At 45.3% G+C, this 18,817-nt stretch overlaps 1 protein-coding gene across 5 annotated transcripts in view; it reads right to left on the bottom strand.

Moving 5' to 3' along the window:
* The window catches only part of MPHOSPH9 (M-phase phosphoprotein 9), a 78,217-nt gene that overhangs the window by 16,137 nt on the left and 43,263 nt on the right, over window positions 1–18,817 (bottom strand). For all 5 annotated transcript variants that reach the window (XM_069960836.1, XM_069960834.1, XM_069960838.1 and 2 more), the window contains 7 exons: window positions 17,861–17,969; window positions 10,927–11,011; window positions 10,707–10,801; window positions 9,968–10,084; window positions 8,232–8,650; window positions 6,945–7,100; window positions 6,050–6,137 (listed from right to left, as the gene is read on the bottom strand). In XM_069960836.1, coding sequence (XP_069816937.1) covers window positions 6,050–6,137; window positions 6,945–7,100; window positions 8,232–8,650; window positions 9,968–10,084; window positions 10,707–10,801; window positions 10,927–11,011; window positions 17,861–17,969 — 1,069 coding nt within the window. The remainder of the gene's footprint in view (window positions 1–6,049; window positions 6,138–6,944; window positions 7,101–8,231; window positions 8,651–9,967; window positions 10,085–10,706; window positions 10,802–10,926; window positions 11,012–17,860; window positions 17,970–18,817) is intronic.

The raw sequence follows: 18,817 nt of genomic DNA, 5'->3' as shown, positions 1-18,817 counted from the left end.
CAAAAGCATATCCAGAAAGTGTTTTAACCCTTTAGGGGAGTCACAGAAATAAAAGCCAAGTGTGTAAGAAATTTGAAAATTTTAATTTTCTGTGCAGAGATTTTATTTGTAATCCAATATTTTTCATAATTATAAACCTATTACCAGAGAAATGCACCCCAATAATTATTGTCCCGTTTCTGCAGTTTATAGAAATACCCCATATGTGACCCTATTGCGCTATTTGACGCAACCACAAGCCTCAGATATAAGGGAGCGCCTAGTGAATTTCAACGCCTCCGTTATATTTGGTCATTTTTGACTGTACCACTTCAGGTTGGCAAAGGCTCTGGGGTGCCAAAACCTAAAAAACACCCCTAAAGGGACACCATTTAGAAAACTACACCCCTTAAAGAATGTAACAAGGGGTGCGGTGAGCATCTGGACCCCACAGGTGCTTCACAGATTTTCAGAACAATATGGCTTGAAAAAAGAAAAAAAATTTTTTTACACTAAAATGTTGTTCTAGCCTTCAATTTTTCATTTTCTTAAAGGGATAAGAGGGAAAAAAAGACAAAAAATGTGTAGCGCAGTTTCTCCCAAGTACGGAAATACCCCACATGTGGCGATAAAGTGCCAAGGGGGCGCAGGACGAGCCTCCAAAGGGAAGGAGCGCCAATTGGCTTTTGGAAGCTGAATTTCACTGAAAAGGATTTCAAGGGCCATGTCGCATTTACAGAGCCCTCGTGCTGCCAAGACACTGGAAACCCCCCACAAGTGACCCCATTCTGGAAACTACACCCCTCAAGGAATCTAACAAGGGGTTCAGTGAGCATATGGACCCCACTGGTGACGGGCACAAATGTGGAACAATGTGACGTGAAAGGGAAAAATTTCATTTTTTCACTTTCATGGCACAAGTGTGCCCGTCATCAAGGGGTCCATATCCTCACTGCACCCCTTGTTAGATTCCCTGAGGGGTGCAGTTTCCAGAATGGGGTCACTTGTGGGGGGTTTCCAGTGTTTTGGCAGCACGAGGGCTCTGTAAATGCGACATGGCGTTCATCATCCATTCTAGCCAAATCCAACCTCCAAAATCCAAATGGCGCTCCTTCCCTTCGGAGGCTTGCCCTGCGCCCACATGGCGCTTTATGTCCAGATGTGGGGTATTTACGGACTCGGGGGAAATTGCTCTACACATTTTGTTTTTTTTCCCTCTTTTAACCCCTTGTGAAAATGATAAATTCAAGGCTAAACCAACATTATAGTGTAAAAAATGTAATATTTCATTTTCACGCCACATTGTTCCACATTTGTGTCCGTCACCAGTGGGGTCCATATGCTCACTACACCCCTTGTTACATTCCTTGAGGGGTGCAGTTTCCATAATGGGGTCACTTGTGGGGGGTTTCAACTGTCTTGGCAACACAGGGGCCTTTTGAATGCAACATGGCCCCTCGAAATCCATTCCATCCAAATCCAGCCTTCAAAAATGAAATGGCGCTCCTTCTCTTCGGAGGCTTACCCTGCACCCGCATGGCGCTTTATGTCCACATGTGGGGTATTTCCGTACTCAGGGGAAATTGCGCTACACATTAAATGTTTTTTTTTTATCTTTTAACCCCTTGTGAAAATGAAAAAATCATGACAAGATTAATGATTTAGAGTAAAAATTTTACAAAAATTACACTAAATGTTGGTCTAGCCTTGATTTTTTTCCATTTCCACAAGGGGTTAAAAAAGAAAATGAACACAAAACGTGTAGGGTAGTTTCCCCTGAGTACGTAAATACCCCACATGTGGGCATAATGTGCTATATGGGCACAGGGCAAGCCACCAAAGGGACAGAGCGCCATTTAGAGGCTGGAATGGAGGATGGAGGCCATGTCGGAATTACAAAGCTCCTGTGCTGCCAGGTCAGTAGAAACCCCCGACAAGTGACCACATTCTGGAAACTACACCCCATAAGGAATCTAACAAGGGGTGCAGTGAGGATATGGACCCCACTGGTGACAGTCACTTACGTAGAACATGTGCCGAGAAAATAAAAAATACCATTTTCTTCATTTTCACGTCCCAAATGTGGCCGTCACCAGGGGGCCATATCCCCGCTGCCCCCCTTGTTAGATTCCTTATGGGGTGTAGTTTCCAGAATGGGGTCACTTGTGGGGGGTTTCTACTGTCCTGGCCGCACAGAGGCTTTGTAATTGCATCATGGCATCCTCTAATGGGAATGGCGGCCATACCTACTTAGCTGGGGAAAAGGGACAATTCTAATTTATTTGGGGGTATTAGGCCAATTGTTGGTTTATAAGGTTGAAAATGACAGGTGTCCATCAAACTCAACCTGTGTTGATCCAGAGGAAGGCAAAAAACCCTCGTGAGGCAGACGACAGTAGCCTCATCACAGGGAAAAATTCCTTCCTGACTCCATAATGGCGATCAGAATAATCCCCGGATCAACGTGACCCCTGAAATAGGAATAAGGGACAGAATTTAGATAATGTAGAACTCCAATGACGTGTGGTGCGCCTTGGAGCGATCCAGTATGCAGAGGCCGGGGTGATCAGGACAGGTGTCACACTGGAAAATGTTGTCCTTCCTGATCCCCCTGTTACGCCACACTCTGCACTTCTTCTGGGGTCTCCCTTTCTCCAGTGTGGGGGACGTCACCTGGAAAATGTTGTCCTGGTGCGATACGGGGTCCCTCATATCCAGAAGCGCTGGGTCCGCTCCATGGCTGCTAAATATTAGGGCTCTATTACTACTTCTGTTCGTATCGTGCCGCAAGCTACAGTAGCTCGGGCAGCGAGGGACCGGAAGAGGGGGTGCTGGTATAAATGTTATCCTCGTACAGGTGGTGACCTTTATCCAGCAGTGGGAAGATCAGTTCCCGGACGATCTTCCCACTAACTCCGAGGATGGGGGGGCATCTGGGGGCATCTGGGGCTGGATTCGGGTGTCCCTTCCTAAATACACTCTAAGGGTACGTGCACCCTGCGGAATCGCGACAGATAACCCTTCGTGCATTCCGCAGTTGGCACCCACCGGCGGACTGATGCGGGCGCACGTCTCCATCCGTGTCATAGACTCCATTCTATGCACGGGCGGATTCCGCTCTCCGTCCAACGTATTCATTCTTTGGACGGACGATGGAATCCGCCCGTGCATAACATGGAGTCTATGACACGGGTGGAGACATGCGCCCGCATCAGTCCGCCGGCGGGTGCCAGCTGCGGAATGCACGAAGGGTTATCCTTCGCCATTCCGCAGTGTGCACGTACCCTAAATCTGTAAGAGTACCCTGAGGTACTCTCACAGAGTTTGTAGAATTTCACACCATACCGTCATCTCTTATTGGGACGGTACTGGCGGAAAAGACGTGTCTGGGGGGCAGCGTACGCTACGCTACCCCCAGACACGTCACTGGATGATGAGGATGATGAGGATGAATGGAGGAAAGAAGGATCCCCCCATTCATCCTTACTGGCTGTTTCGGTGTCGGAGGCAATAATAACGTATGCGTCCGACACCGAAAACACCCTGGGGGCCATCTTTATACGGGGACTAGTATATGGGGTATGTAGTGGTGTAGTGTCAAACTTTATTCAATGTAGTGTGGTGTAATGTAGTGTTTTTTACATGTTTTTTTACAGTAAGTATAAAAAAAAAACCTACGCCAACAAAGGAGTTGCTGATAAATGCCGCACTTATGTGCGGCACTTATCAGCAGACCGTGGCAGTAGAATATAGAAAAAAAACACCCTACGCCAAAAAGGAGGAGTTGCTGATTAGCAGCGCACTTTCGTGCAATGCTGATCAACACTCAGCGGCGATAGGGTGCGGAAAATAGAAAAAAAAAATTTGAAAAAAAAAATTTCTACATTCTGAACATCCCTGTAGCTGCTGATAAGTGTATTACACATATCAGCCGCTAGAGGGCAGCAGAGCGCAAAATACGGAAAAGGCCGACGCTGGAGCCGAAAATAGCCGAGAGAAGCCGAACGTGACGTCACGGAGGAAGCCGAAGACCCGAACGAAGACGAGGACGCCGCGAACCCGGAAGACGCCGATCAGGAGCCCGGGACAGGTGAGTAATGTACAAATATCTGCTCTGGACCCCTCGGCTACCTAGCTGAGGGGTCCAGGGCAGGTATTTACTATTTTGTGGGACTCTGATCGCCGTGCCACCGGCCCGATCGCCGTGAACGGCCGGGCGGCCGTTCACGGCGATCGGGCCGGTGGCACAGCGATCACCATTACTTTTTACAGTAATGGCGGTCGGTGCCGTCCTCGGACAGCACCGACCGCCATTTTTTTCCGGGTCATCGGGTCGCCGATGACCCAGAAAGGTTCCGATCGCCGCTATTGGCTGATCTGAATTGATCATGGCCTGCTATGATTTATAGCAGGCCATCTTCCCCGATCGCTGTGTGCGAACACGCAGCGATCAGGGAAACATCGGGCGTAAATTTACGCCCTGATGCGCCAAGTACCAGGGCGCGAGGGCGTAAGTTTACGCCCGATGTCGTTAAGGGGTTAAGAAACTCTGTAATAGGTTTTATGTACTAAAAGAGTTTCCTTCTGTAGTGAAAAAGCAATCTCCCAGCCTCCCCCCTCACATCAAATGAAGCAGGATTTCTGTCTCCATTATGTGGCTATGGAGAGGGGAGGGGCTGTTAGGAGTGACTGAGCACGGAGCAGTCCTGCACAGCACAACACCCTGCAATCTTCTCTCAGTAAGTTCATAGATAAGCACTGACCTTTCTGACACCAGAATCCTGCGGTTTAGGTGCCCAGAGAGTCTACAAACAGCTGACCTTCATGTCACCTCTTCCTGCTCCCTCATCTCCCTCAGCCCCTCCCCCCTTCATAGGCTTACAATGGAGAGAGCAGAACCCGTCTTCACTGGCTTCTCTGTAATGAAGACGTGTTTGCCTGATAATGCACAGATAAGAAGTCAGGGGGGGGGGGGGGGGGGGGGTGGGGAGGCTGGGAGATTGCTTCTTGAGTACAGAAAGAGGCTTTTTTGGCTGATGAAACCTATTACCTATTAGCGAGTTTCTTAAAATCGCTTATACTACTGATTTCTGCTATAAAAAAAAACATGACAGTTACACTTTAAGGGTAGCTTCATGTGTACCGTATCGCAGTAGGTTTCCTGCTGCGGATCTGCAGCAGATTCGACTAAATAAATGAACACAACAGCAGATCCGCAGCAGATTTGGTAGTGCGGATTTAATGCTGTGGTTGTTTATTTAGTCAAATCCGCTGCGGATCCGCAGCAGAAAATCTACCACAATATGGTACATGTGAAGCTATCTGTTTTATGCAAAAAAAACAAATCAAAAAATGGGTGCATTTGTGTGCATCCATTTTGATTCGATAACTTGATTTGATAACTTCTACAAAAAAAAAAAAAACGGATTTAAAAAAAAGGATCAAAATGCATCACAAAGATTTGGTTGACAACCTTTTTGTGTATGCTAGAAGAAACGGAGGTGTTTTGATCTTTATGATGGAAGTTTTTTAATAATGGAAAAAAACGGAAATATACAGATAGCGGAAACGCAGTGTGAACCCAGCCTAAGTTTTCCAGCAGGAGGATGAAATGCTATTATTGGCATCAACTTCATGGAAACTTTGCCGAAACCACAACGGACCCCATTATAGTTCTATGGGGTCCAGGTAGTGCTATTTTCTAATAGATGGAAAACACAACAAACTTATGAACAAAGCCTAAGGGGTCATTCACACGCTTAGTAATCCACGAAGTATGAAGCCGAGCGGCCGAATTGCAGACCTCCCAGCATCATGTTTCATTATGATGCCAGGAAAGCCAAAAGAGTTTAAATCTTCGCAGGACTGTACTGATACAGCCACACAGTCCTGTCCATACCATCAAAAGGCATATTGGTTGGAATAAGGCCTATTAGTCATTGCCGTAAAAAGGTGTACTGACGGGCCCTATAGTGTCAATAAAATGTTGGTTCAAGCCACCAAATAATGGTCATTGCTGTATGAGCTACACATACACACAGAACATACCTGGTGCAATGTGAATACCTACCACTTGTATTTCAAGATCACTATTTTTGTTCTCAAGTACACGGATCCGCTTGCTCGCTTCAGTTAAAGCTCCTTCCAACTGGGCACACCTACAGAAAGAATAAAGCTCAGACTTCTACTTCATACTAAACTATTTAGATACAAGGGGATAAATAAGGGAATGCCGGTATGATACCAAAATGCTATAAAATGCCCGCCAAATACAAAAATTGTAATTCATAACATTTTTTTTCCATAAAATATGCAGCGAAACTGGGGAAAAATATTTGCACAGTGAAACGGGGGGGGGGTGGGGAATGTTGGTTCATCTTTATATCATGGCAAAACTGAGATGTTATCTCAGTACAATTACAATGACTTTATATAACTTTTATTTTATTTTACTATTTAAAAAATTTTTTAACTTAAAAAATAAATAAATATGACTAAATTTTCTCTGCTCTGTGTTTTTATTTCATGGTATATGGGGCTATCTGAGGCCTAATTTTTTTGCACTGTTATCTGTAGTTTTTATCAGTCCCATACAGTCCGTATACACGACTCCTTGATCACTTTTTATGTCCCATACAGTCCGTATACATGACTCCTTGATCACTTTTTATGTAGGGATGTGATGTGAGAAAAAATCAGCAATTTTGCAGTTTGGTGTTCCGTGCGATATACTGTTTGTGAACATAGACTTAAAGATATGTTACTAAGAAACTGCCTTTGCTGCAGTCTACATCCTGTCAATCCATCAGTGACTTAGATTGCTGCAATGAGATAGTTCTCTCATTTGTATTGCCAAATAACCCGTCATCCCACTGGACACGTTAGGCGGCTATTTTTATGGCCTTGGTTGCTGGATGGCCTCACACCAGTCATGGCCGGGATAACAAAACACACGCAGTCATTACCTCTCAGTCAGACTATTGATTTTCATCAGGTCTTCGGTGGAAGTGGACTTGTTATTGGCAAGAAGTTGTTGTTTTAGGTTACTGATCTCAGACTCATAGTAGTCTCGTAAATCTGCCAAGTGCCGAGAATGCTTTTCCCTTAAACTTCGTCTGATGCTAGGAATTGATGAAAAAAAACTCATTAGAGAGGAAAGATAATATAAATAGAGCAAAACCTCAGATTACGGGCTTAATCCATTCCGGGAACCTGCTTGTAATCCAAATCGTTTAATCAAAGCAAAATTTTCCCATAACAAATAATTGAAACGTAGACGATTCGTTCCACAACACAAAAATAAGGTCGTAAGGAAGACTGTATCAGTAAAGAAGAGGTTAATCAAGCTGCCTGGAGCAGCTATGGGTGAAGGGGTCTCCAGTTTGGGTGGGGTTTGAAACTCAGTTCCATTGAAGTAAGTGGAGCTTATTTGCAAACCGCACCTGACCTGGAGACAAGAGAGGGAGAAAAGTGGCCATGTTTTTGTAGCGCTGGGTAACCCCTTTAATTCAGGGGTCAGAGGAAAGCAGTGGTCATACACCATCCAGCGCCATGAGTAGGAAGTCTCCTCCATGTACACTGTGCCGGCCCTGGTGCTGTGTATAGCTCTGCTACACTCTCAAACCCCCATCCCTCCCCGAACTCACTGTAACCTGTTCCCAGTATCTCTACAGGATAAGGAACTGGTTGGCCAACATCTACTCCTGAGCGCTGTGGGAGCAGCCCCCAGACCCGGTGCCATCCTTAGTGTCAGTGGGGCAGACTCTCAGGGATTGACCCCTAGCTGCTACTGGATGTGTAGTCTGGAGCTCAGGCTGCGGAGGTAATAATGGCTGGAAAAAGCAGGGGTGGGGGGACATAACCATCAGTGTCCGCTGGGCTCCGGAATCTTCTTTTCAGCCAATGTCACGATCTGGCTGATTGACAGCTCGCTCACCTAGTCAGTGACTGGGGAGGGGACGCCTCTCTAGTCATTGATTGGCTGAGCAGGCTGTCCATCAGCTGGGTCAGGCATTTACCCCCCACCCCCAGAGTCGTGACATCATCAGAAAAATGCCTACTGGTGGGGGTCCGAGTGCCAGTGGGGCGGCGCTTCGCAGGCAACAGGAGAGGTAAGTAGAGCTGGGTTATTATGTCCCCCCTGCCGGCTGACAGTTTTTTAAAATCGCCGGCCTTAGTTCAGGCCACATGAATTGGATGACAGGTTCCCTTTAAATCCTATTAGAGGAATACTTAGCATAGAAAGGACATACTTGGAAAGCATTACAGGATGGTCCATATAGGATGGCATACTGTTCTCTGCAGCTGGTAATGGTGATTGAGATATCGGGGAAGAAGCCAAACTGTTTGCTTCGTCCTCCGTACAGTTCATTCTTTCCTCACTGCACGGGTCTCCGTGACACAGCTGGTAGTCTATATTTTTCTTCACTTTGTATCTGGTAGACTTCCAGGGCTTATCACCTGCTGCCAGACACTGGGGAGACCTCATTGATGAATCGCCCAACAAAGATGAAGCATTAGAAGCGGTCTCTTCATCATCGTGAGTGTAAGAGGGGTTTCCTAAAATAGAGTCCGGCGTCACAGGGGCAGTGTAGCTCTCACTAGTAGCCGGTTTGGAGAGTTCTGCATTGTGAGGAGGCTTTCTGTGTAGCGTTGGGTCCAGGGTCAATACCTACAAAAATGAGGACAGAACATTTATATAGAACAGAGAAACATATTCCTGGCTGCGGGAGTCTTCATACAATAATAATCAAACGACTTTAACTGGAGCGGATTCACTGAATCTGTCTAATTCTCACTCAGTTTAACAACCCATTCAAGTCAGCCTTACGGCTTTATAATTTCCTACCCTATGACATAAAGGGGTATTTTGCTCAGAAATAACTTTTGATATGTTGCTGCCCATCGTGAGTCTAACAATGCCTTCCATACTTATTATGTATTCAGTCTCCTACCCCCAGTTCTCAGCTTTCTGCTGAAGACACAAAAATCTGTGTGTGATCTTTTCTCTCTGTCTCCCCCTCCCCCCCCATCCCTTCTGAGACGGCTGATGTAAACAAGTCCCTGGCTTGCTTTATCTGCAACATTGTAGCTTTTTTGTAACAGTGGGAGGGATAATCTAAGGTCAAGTTGCCAAGGAACTCACAGTGATTAATTTTCCCGGCATTACAGAGAAGCTACAATGTTGCAGATACAGCTAGTCAGGGACTTGTCTCAGAAGGGAGGGGGAGGAGGAGGAGACAGAGAGAAAAGCTCACACAAAGATTGTGTCTTCAGCAGAAAGCAGCAGCTCAGAACTGGGGAAAGGAGACTGAATAGATAATAACAAGTACAGAATGAATTGTTAGTCTCACTATGGGCAGCAACATATCGAAAGTTATGTTTGAGCAGAATACCCTTTTATTGTGTGCAAGGCTACTTCAGTGTGATCAGCCCTGCACACATTAGTGTCCCGGGAGCCTCAGGCAGACTCTATGACAAGATTGCCGATAAGACTGATCAATGCTATGCAATGGCGTAACATTGTTCAGTATAAGCAGTCTAATGATTGTCTCTAGGGGGACTTACAAAAAGTAAAAAGTGTATAAAAATAATAAAAAAATAAAATAAAATAAAAAAACTCCCCCCCAATAAAAGTTTAAATCACCTCCTTTCCCATTATATAAATAACATCAGTACAGTAGCACAAAAAGATTTAAACAGTTTCAGAGCTCCGAATTCATTCCCATAGCACATTGTCTGTTTATGGAAAGTAATTAAGGAACGGGTGGATGCCTTTGCGCAGCACTGTATTTGTTCTTGATACTGTCATTCCTAATAGCAACCGGAATATACGTAAACAGAAACTCCCCTATCACTTTGTGTATCCCGCCTATATCCCTCCTATCCTGCTCCGGCCTTCACATTCCTTGTACTCTCACATAAAGCTGAACAGTAACCCTGTTCACATGTAACTACTCACAGTACATGTTTGTCAGTGTGATTTTACCTCTGGTGGGTGAGTGTGCTCAGAAGGAGACAGAGGTTCCCAGCTAGGGCACTGCTCACGCTCTCGTTGTTTCTGGTGATATATATCTGTTAGAGTTGGAATCCTCACTTCTTCAGGCTTAAACAGAAAACACAAAAGGTATTGACCCACACTATAAAAAGACTGGAACCTGCTAATCAAACAAATAGATAGATAGCATTAAAGGGGAAATCCAGCGATCTCATAATAAAATAAAATACACAAAAAGCATATAGGAGCACTCAGCGATCCCCTACTGATTGTCACCTTTCCCACTTGTCAACGCTTCAACGCTGGAAAACTACATCTCCCAGCATGCATGACAGCCAACTGCCAGGTACCTGGCCCTATTTTGTAGTATCCGACCACTACTGGCCCCTTCTGCTTCGCACAGTAAACACAATATCTAGTTATCTGTCTTAAAGATGAAACAACAGTGTCTCCTTTCCCCTATACTACTCAGGAGAGACTGTTGTTTTCAGCAGCTTCAAGGAGTGAGTCAGGAAGTGCTGCAGACAAACCGACTAATTCATGAAACCTATTACACACAAGCTTAGATTATGGGGTGATTGTACAGGGTTAAATCTTTCTTAAGCGCAGTTCCCCTTGTACTATACATCCTCCGCATGGTATTCTACATATAAACTATTTAATGGAAAATGCTGCGAGTGCTGCAGATACTCCTTTTTAAAACTAATATATAGTTATATAGACGATATACCTCTTTAGGAGAAAGAAGTTTAGAGAGTCCAGTTTCGAAGTGTTCCGGTAAAGGATGGTACATCTCCTTCTCATCCATCATCCAGTATGTAAACCCTGTAAAAGAGACCAAACCTAAAGCACAAATTGATAGCTTCTTGGTTTTCTTTTTCTTTGCCAATGACATTTACCTCGGATAACAGAATTATTACGAGACTATCCAGTACATGACGCTTACTTACCAGATCCACCAGAAAATAAGGAATTTGCACTTTCCGTCCGATTGTTGAGGTAAAAAGCATTTGACGAAGCATCGGTGTATTCAAGCTGAAATACATAAAAAAAAAAAATAATAATAATAATTGTGCTAGCCCTTACAAGTTATAATGATGGCCAATCCCATAGAGATTGTCAGGAGTCCTCAACTGGCGGACCGTGGCCGGCACTCGGCGCAGTAACTATGAGCGCTCATAGTTACCGCGCAGCAGCACTGACAGAGAGGGAGCCATTGTCCCTGTCAGTCATCCCTCACTGGCCGCAGCGGTCACAAGAGGCTGCACTCTGCTTCTGGTGCAGGCGGTGGAGTGACGTAACTTGAGGGCCGGCGCCAGGACAAGTGGGGAGCGGCCTCTTGTGACCTCTGCAGTGCGGCCACAAGAGCGAAGAGAAGGGGAGACGCCCCGGACCCAGGTGAGTATAAGTGTCTGCTTTTTTTATGTTATATATGTCATATGTTATATGCTAGATGGGAAGGGGAGCACAGGGGGGCTATATAATTAAGGGAGCACACAGCAAGGGTCTATATACTACTGGGGGAGCGCACAGAGGGGCTATATACTACTGGGGAGTGCGAGTGCACAGGGGGGCTATATACTACTGGGGGAGTGCAAAGGGGGGCTATATACTGCTGGGAGGAGAGAACAGGGTTTCTATATACTACTGGGGGAGCGCAAAGGGGGCTATATACTACTGGGGGAGAGCACAGGGGGCCTATATACTACTGGGGAAGAGCACAGGGGGGCTATATACTAATGGGGAGTGCACAGGGGGCTATATACTACTGGGGGAGCGCACAGTGGGCTACATACTACTGGGGTAGCGCACAGGGGGGCTATATCCTACTGGGGGAGCGCACAGGGGGCTATATATCAATGGGGAGCACACCGGGCTATACACTACAGGGGGAGCACACAGGGGTCTACATACTACTGGGGGAGCAACAGGGGGCTATATACTACTGGGGGAGCACACAGGGGGGCTATATACTACTGGGGGATCAACAGGGGGGCTATATACTACTGGTGGCAGTCACCCCCTTTGTACCTCATTTCAAAGGGCTGTGAGAGAGAAAAAATGCCAGTTTTCCAACTAAAAAGCAGCAATCTGTATGTAAATAGTTCAACAACGTTTGTGAAAAGTAACAAAACACGTTTACTACTTATGTTCAGCTCGGACCTTCACCTGACAAAAGACCCCGGTAAGTGGACCTTCACTAAACGTTGTTGAGTACCCCTGGTCTATTGTATAACTTTTCCAGATAGCTATATTATGGGGATGGGTCAAGAGATTAGAACAGTGAGAACCCAGCGCTGGAACCGGGGTGGTAAGTGGACGTCATTGCTTTCATCCATCCCCTCCCCAGCCATAGTAAAAAAAAAACCTCTAGCCCAGAGTATCCCTTTAAATAATAAGGGGCAATAAGTTTCTTATTTTACAGGGAATATAGCAACCTAATCCTGATAACTTCTCAAACATTGGGGTCCTTGTGCACATTGTGCAGTTGTGAAGCAATTTTGGATGCAAAGAGGACTTTTTTTCTTTGATTTCTCAGTTCCTTTATGTGTTTATATTAAGCAACTAATGGCTGTGTGTACGAGGCTGAAGGCTGGAGCTGGCATAGGTCTCAGATTAATCAGATTCAGTGCGGCCACATGACTGACCAATCTGCAGCTAAATCCTGTATTCTAAGGGGGCAGACAAGGACAGCAGCGCCTGTAATGATGTTTATCAGCTGCTATCTTATTACGATACATATATAAAATCCCTGACAGCTGCAGATAAGTGCAGTAACATGGGGCGGAATATATTTGTGGCAGGATTATACAATAATTGGGTTAGAACCAGGAAAATAAACAGGATTTTAATAACAGACCATTTAAGGTTTTCTTTGGCCTAAATTTGAAGATTTAGCACTGTGGACCTCAGCAATTCATGTGACACCAGCAGAGCCCAGGGAGGTTACAGTTTCAGTGGTGCTAGTAAAGTGACTATTACATAGGGCAATTATCAGGTGAAGGCACCATTTCCTGCCCTGTGTAAGGGGCCTTTTATATTAGACGATTTGTCGGCCGCTGGCGGCAGCAAACGATAGCTAATTAGTACTAGTTTGTAGCGGCTTTAAACAGCACGACAAATTGAGCGACTGAGCTGCACGAACAATGTATTGTTTCTGCAGCCCTAAAAACTGACAGCAGAGATATGTAATTATTGGGGTCTGGGATATATATGTATTTACTGGGGTCTGGGATGTGTCTAAATATTGGGGTCTGGGATGTGTATATATATTGGGGTCTGGGATGTGTATATATATTGGGGTCTGGGATATGTACATATATTGGGGTCTGGGATATGTCATATTGGGGTCTGAGATATGTATATATATTGGGGTGTGGGAAATGTATATATTGGGATCTGGGATATGTATATATATTGGGGTCTGGGATATGTATATATATTGGGGTCTGGGATATGTGTGTATATATATAGGGGTCTGTGATTTGTATATATATTAGGGTCTGGGATATGTATATACATATATATATATATTGGAGTCTGGGATATGTATATATATATAGGGGTCTGGGATATGTATATATATATATATATTGGGCTCTGGGATATGTATATATATTGGGGTCTGGGATATGTGTATATATATAGGGGTCTGGGATTTGTATATAGGGGTCTGGGATATGTATATATATATATATTGGGCTCTGGGATATGTATATATATATATATATATATATATATATATACACACAGTGGTACCTTGGTTTAAGAGTAACTTGGTTTAAGAGCGTTTTGGTTTAAGAGCTTACAGTTTTTGAAAAATTGTGACTTGGTTTAAGAGCATTGTTTTGGTTTAAGAGCTCCCTGTACTGGGTGGGAGGGTGAGTTGGTGAGGGGCATATTCTGTATTGCAGGGTATACAGCACTGTCCTCTGACCCCTGAAGTCTCCCTCACCTTCCAAATCATAGCAGATACACTTCAGGCTGGGGCTTGCATCAGGGGACAGGACTGTGGAGGTAATCTGGCCATAGCTGTAACCCGTCTTCTCGGACAGAAAGTGCTGCTACATTGTGCTCACATTTGCCCTGCTCATTCCTTCAGTCTCCCTGCAGTCTATGTCAGTCCTAATGGGTCCATGCTGAACCCACCCCTTTCCCCATTGCTGTCATGTGACCACACAAACCTCTGACAGCAGTCCTGCTTCTCTATTCTAGCCTGTTGTACTACACTACTGCATTATAGGGATCTGCAGTTCCATCCTCTATCTACAAACTGCTGCTGTTTTTCAGGTTTATGCCCTTACTATACATTATATTCCACATGCTGATTACTATACTGTATAGTAACTATTAATATCACATATTCAGCTGTTTATAATTGTTTGTTTCATCTGTTCTACATGTTATTCAGAATATAAAATCATTATTTTTGGGGTGTGGAACCAATTGCCTGCATTTACATGATTTCTTATGGGAAAATTTGCTTTGGTTTAAGAGTGGATTTGGATTACAAGCACCGTCCCGGAACGAATTATGCTCGTAATCCAAGGCACCACTGTATATATATATATATATATATATATATATATATATATATATATATATATAGGGGTCTGGGATATGTATATATATTGGGGTCTGGGATATGTATACACTGACCGGCCACTTTATTAGGTACACCATGCTAGTAACGGGTTGGACCCCCTTTTACCTTCAGAACTGCCTCAATTCTTTGTGGCATAGATACAACAAGGTGCTGGAAGCTTCCTCAGAGATTTTGGTCCATATTGACATGATGGCATCACACAGTTGCCGCAGATTTGTCGGCTGCACATCCATGATGCGAATCTCCCGTTCCACCACATCCCAAAGATGCTCTATTGGATTGAGATCTGGTGACTGTGGAGGCCATTGGAGTACAGTGAACTCATTGTCATGTTCAAGAAACCAGTCTGAGATGATTCTAGCTTTATGACATGGCGCATTATCCTGCTGAAAGTAGCCATCAGATGTTGGGTACATTGTGGTCATAAAGGGATGGACATGGTCAGCAACAATACTCAGGTAGGCTGTGGCGTTGCAACGATGCTCAATTGGTACCAAGGGGCCCAAAGAGTGCAAAGAAAATATTCCCCACACCATGACACCACCACCACCAGCCTGAACCCTTGATACAAGGCAGGATGGATCCATGCTTTCATGTTGTTGACGCCCAATTCTGACCCTACCATCCAAATGTCGTAGCAGAAATCGAGACTCATCAGACCAGGCAACGTTTTTCCAATCTTCTACTGTCTAATTTCCATGAGCTTGTGCAAATTGTAGCCTCAGTTTCCTGTTCTTAGCTGAAAGGAGTGGCACCCAGTGTGGTCTTTTGCTGCTGTAGCCCATCTGCTGTAGCCCAAGTTGGACGTACTGTGCGTTCAGAGATGCTCTTCTGCCTACCTTGGGTGTAACGGTTGGCTATTTGAGTCACTGTTGCCTTTCTATCAGCTCGAACCAGTCTGCCCATTCTCCTCTGACCTCTGGCATCAACAAGGCATTTCCGCCCACAGAACTGCCGCTCACTGGATGTTTTTTCTTTTTCGGACCATTCTCTGTAAACCCTAGAGATGGTTGTGCGTGAAAATCCCAGTAGATCAGCAGTTTCTGAAATACTCAGACCAGCCCTTCTGGCACCAACGATCATGCCACGTTCAAAGGCCCTCAAATCACCTTTCTTCCCCATACTGATGCTCGGTTTGAACTGCAGGAGATTGTCTTGACCATGTCTACATGCCTAAATGCACTGAGTTGCCGCCATGTAATTGGCCGATTAGAAATTAAGTGGTAACGTGCAGTTGGACAGGTGTACCTAAAGTGGCCGGTGAGTGTATATATTGGGGTCTGAGATACGTATATATACACTCACCGGCCACTTTATTAGGTACACCTGTCCAACTGCACGTTACCACTTAATTTCTAATCAGCCAATCACATGGCGGTAACTCAGTGCATTTAGGCATGTAGACATGGTCAAGACAATCTCCTGCAGTTCAAACCGAGCATCAGTATGGGGAAGAAAGGTGATTTGAGTGCCTTTGAACGTGGCATGGTTGTTGGTGCCAGAAGGGCTGGTCTGAGTATTTCAGAAACTGCTGATCTACTGGGATTTTCACGCACAACCATCTCTAGGGTTTACAGAGAACGGTCCGAAAAAGAAAAAACATCCAGTGAGCGGCAGTTCTGTGGGCGGAAATGCCTTGTTGATGCCAGAGGTCAGAGGAGAATGGGCAGACTGGTTCGAGCTGATAGAAAGGCAACAGTGACTCAAATAGCCAACCGTTACAACCAAGGTAGGCAGAAGAGCATCTCTGAGCGCACAGTACGGCCAACTTTGAGGCAGATGGGCTACAGCAGCAGAAGACCACACCGGGTGCCACTCCGCTCAGCTAAGAACAGGAAACTGAGGCTACAATTTGCACAAGCTCATCGAAATTGGACAGTAGAAGATTGGAAAAACGTTGCCTGGTCTGATGAGTCTCGATTTCTGCTGCGACATTCGGATGGTAGGGTCAGAATTTGGCGTCAACAACATGAAAGCATGGATCCATCCTGCCTTGTATCAACGGTTCAGGCTGGTGGTGGTGGTGTCATGGTGTGGGGAATATTTTCTTGGCACTCTTTGGGCCCCTTGGTACCAATTGAGCATCGTTGCAACGCCACAGCCTACCTGAGTATTGTTGCTGACCATGTCCATCCCTTTATGACCACAATGTACCCAACATCTGATGGCTACTTTCAGCAGGATAATGCGCCATGTCATAAAGCTAGAATCATCTCAGACTGGTTTCTTGAACATGACAATGAGTTCACTGTACTCCAATGGCCTCCACAGTCACCAGATCTCAATCCAATAGAGCATCTTTGGGATGTAGTGGAACGGGAGATTCGCATCATGGATGTGCAGCCGACAAATCTGCGGCAACTGTGTGATGCCATCATGTCAATATGGACCAAAATCTCTGAGGAAGCTTCCAGCACCTTGTTGAATCTATGCCACGAAGAATTGAGGCAGTTCTGAAGGCAAAAGGGGGTCCAACCCGTTACTAGCATGGTGTACCTAATAAAGTGGCCGGTGAGTGTATATTGGGGTCTGGGATATGTATATGTTGGGGTCTGTGATATGTATATATTGGGGTCTGGGATATAAATGTATATATTGGGATCTGGGATATGTATGTATATTGGGGTATGGGGTATGTGTATATCTTTGCTGTTAGTTTCCAGATGAAAAGCAGCAGTGCACACTGACCATCCATGCTGCTTGTGATCCAGGATCTGCTTCTCTGGTCCTCCGGCCCCTGGCTTTATCATCAGGCCCTGCCTTCTTTGGCTGTCAATTATTCTGGAAGAGGCGAAACCTGATGATACAGCCGGGGCTGGAGGACAAGAGAAGTAGATGAAGCATCACAAGCAGCGTGGATGGTAAGTACACACTGCTGCTTGTGATCTGGAAACTGACAGCACTGATATATACATATCCCAGAACCCAATATATACATATCCCAGACCCCAATATATATACATATCTGTGCTGTCAGTTTTCTTTTATGGTTATTGGCCACAAATCCCATGTTTACACAGGAAGATGTGCGGCCAAAGACAATAAATTTTGAAGCATGTTCTAAAGACACGATCAGCCAAGGATCAAGCGTTTTCTCTGTCCTTAGACGTCATAGAGAAATGTAAAAAGTTTTGATCGGGCAAACGAGCCGGGAGAAGACCGCACTGCAGCACAATCCTCCCCTCATCATCTCGCTCATTCTCCTGATCGGACCGATTAAAACTTTTGACATGTCTATATGATCCCTCTATGACATGTCAAAAGTTTGGATAACTTACATCTTGTTCAGAAGGAGAAGGTAACGGAGATGACTGAGCCGGAATCTGCTCCATTTTGGTCGACTTTTTATGAGTCTTTCGGATCTTCTGAGCCCAGGTGGTCAGTGATCTAGTTGCATGAATGAAAAAAAAAAATTAAGTGAAACTAACATTCAAAACCCTGAAAGACAATTTCCTGTAAATACTTGATATGAGGCAACAAAATATATAAGAGGCACCTGATGATAAGACGCACCTCGGTTTTAGAGGGGAAAAACTAGGAAAAAAGCAGCTTGGTGCCGCACTACACAGTGAAGGAAGTTTGTATCTGTTGATTGTGTAGCGGCAGTGATTTTTAACTGCAGCTCAGCTCCATTCAAGTGAATAGGAGCTGAGTTGCAGTTACAGATGTGTAGTGCTATGGACAAAATTTATCAGGTTGTTCTGGGAGCAGTGGTGCCAGGGATTTAACCCTCAATGAGCTGTAAAAGGCTACAGCATATTGAGGGTTAACACCCGTTTCTGTAGCTGCTGAATTGACCTTGTGTTCTCCCATATCTGTGCACTCTCTGTCCTTTGGCCGAGCAGAAGGCACCCTGGAGCTCAGGCAGGCCGGTGTCCCCTGCAGCGGATGGTGCTAGGAACGTCGGCTTTTTGAATTTTAGCAGTGCCGGATCAGTGGGCTGCAGCCTAGGGGAAAGTGGAGGATAATCGAAGCAGTTTGCTGGCGGCCATGAGAGGGATCCCTGGAGATCGGGAAGAACAGTGGCGGTGTCCCCCGCAGTGGGGAGAGTCAGGGGTGATTAGCATGCACTGGAGGCCGATCAGCGGTGTCTTGAAGAAGGCTCCCGGGACTCGGGCATGCTGGTGGCAGGGAGAGGCAGAAGCAGCAGCAATTTAAACATGGGGCCGGCATGCTCGCTTGAGTTTTGACGCATTGAGTTTTTCCACCCAGCTAAACTTACCGAATCCAGGTCC

The sequence above is a fragment of the Dendropsophus ebraccatus genome, chromosome 3, assembly GCF_027789765.1.
Source record: "Dendropsophus ebraccatus isolate aDenEbr1 chromosome 3, aDenEbr1.pat, whole genome shotgun sequence".
Lineage (NCBI taxonomy): Eukaryota > Metazoa > Chordata > Amphibia > Anura > Hylidae > Dendropsophus > Dendropsophus ebraccatus.
This window is presented reverse-complemented; position numbering and strand designations above follow the sequence as displayed.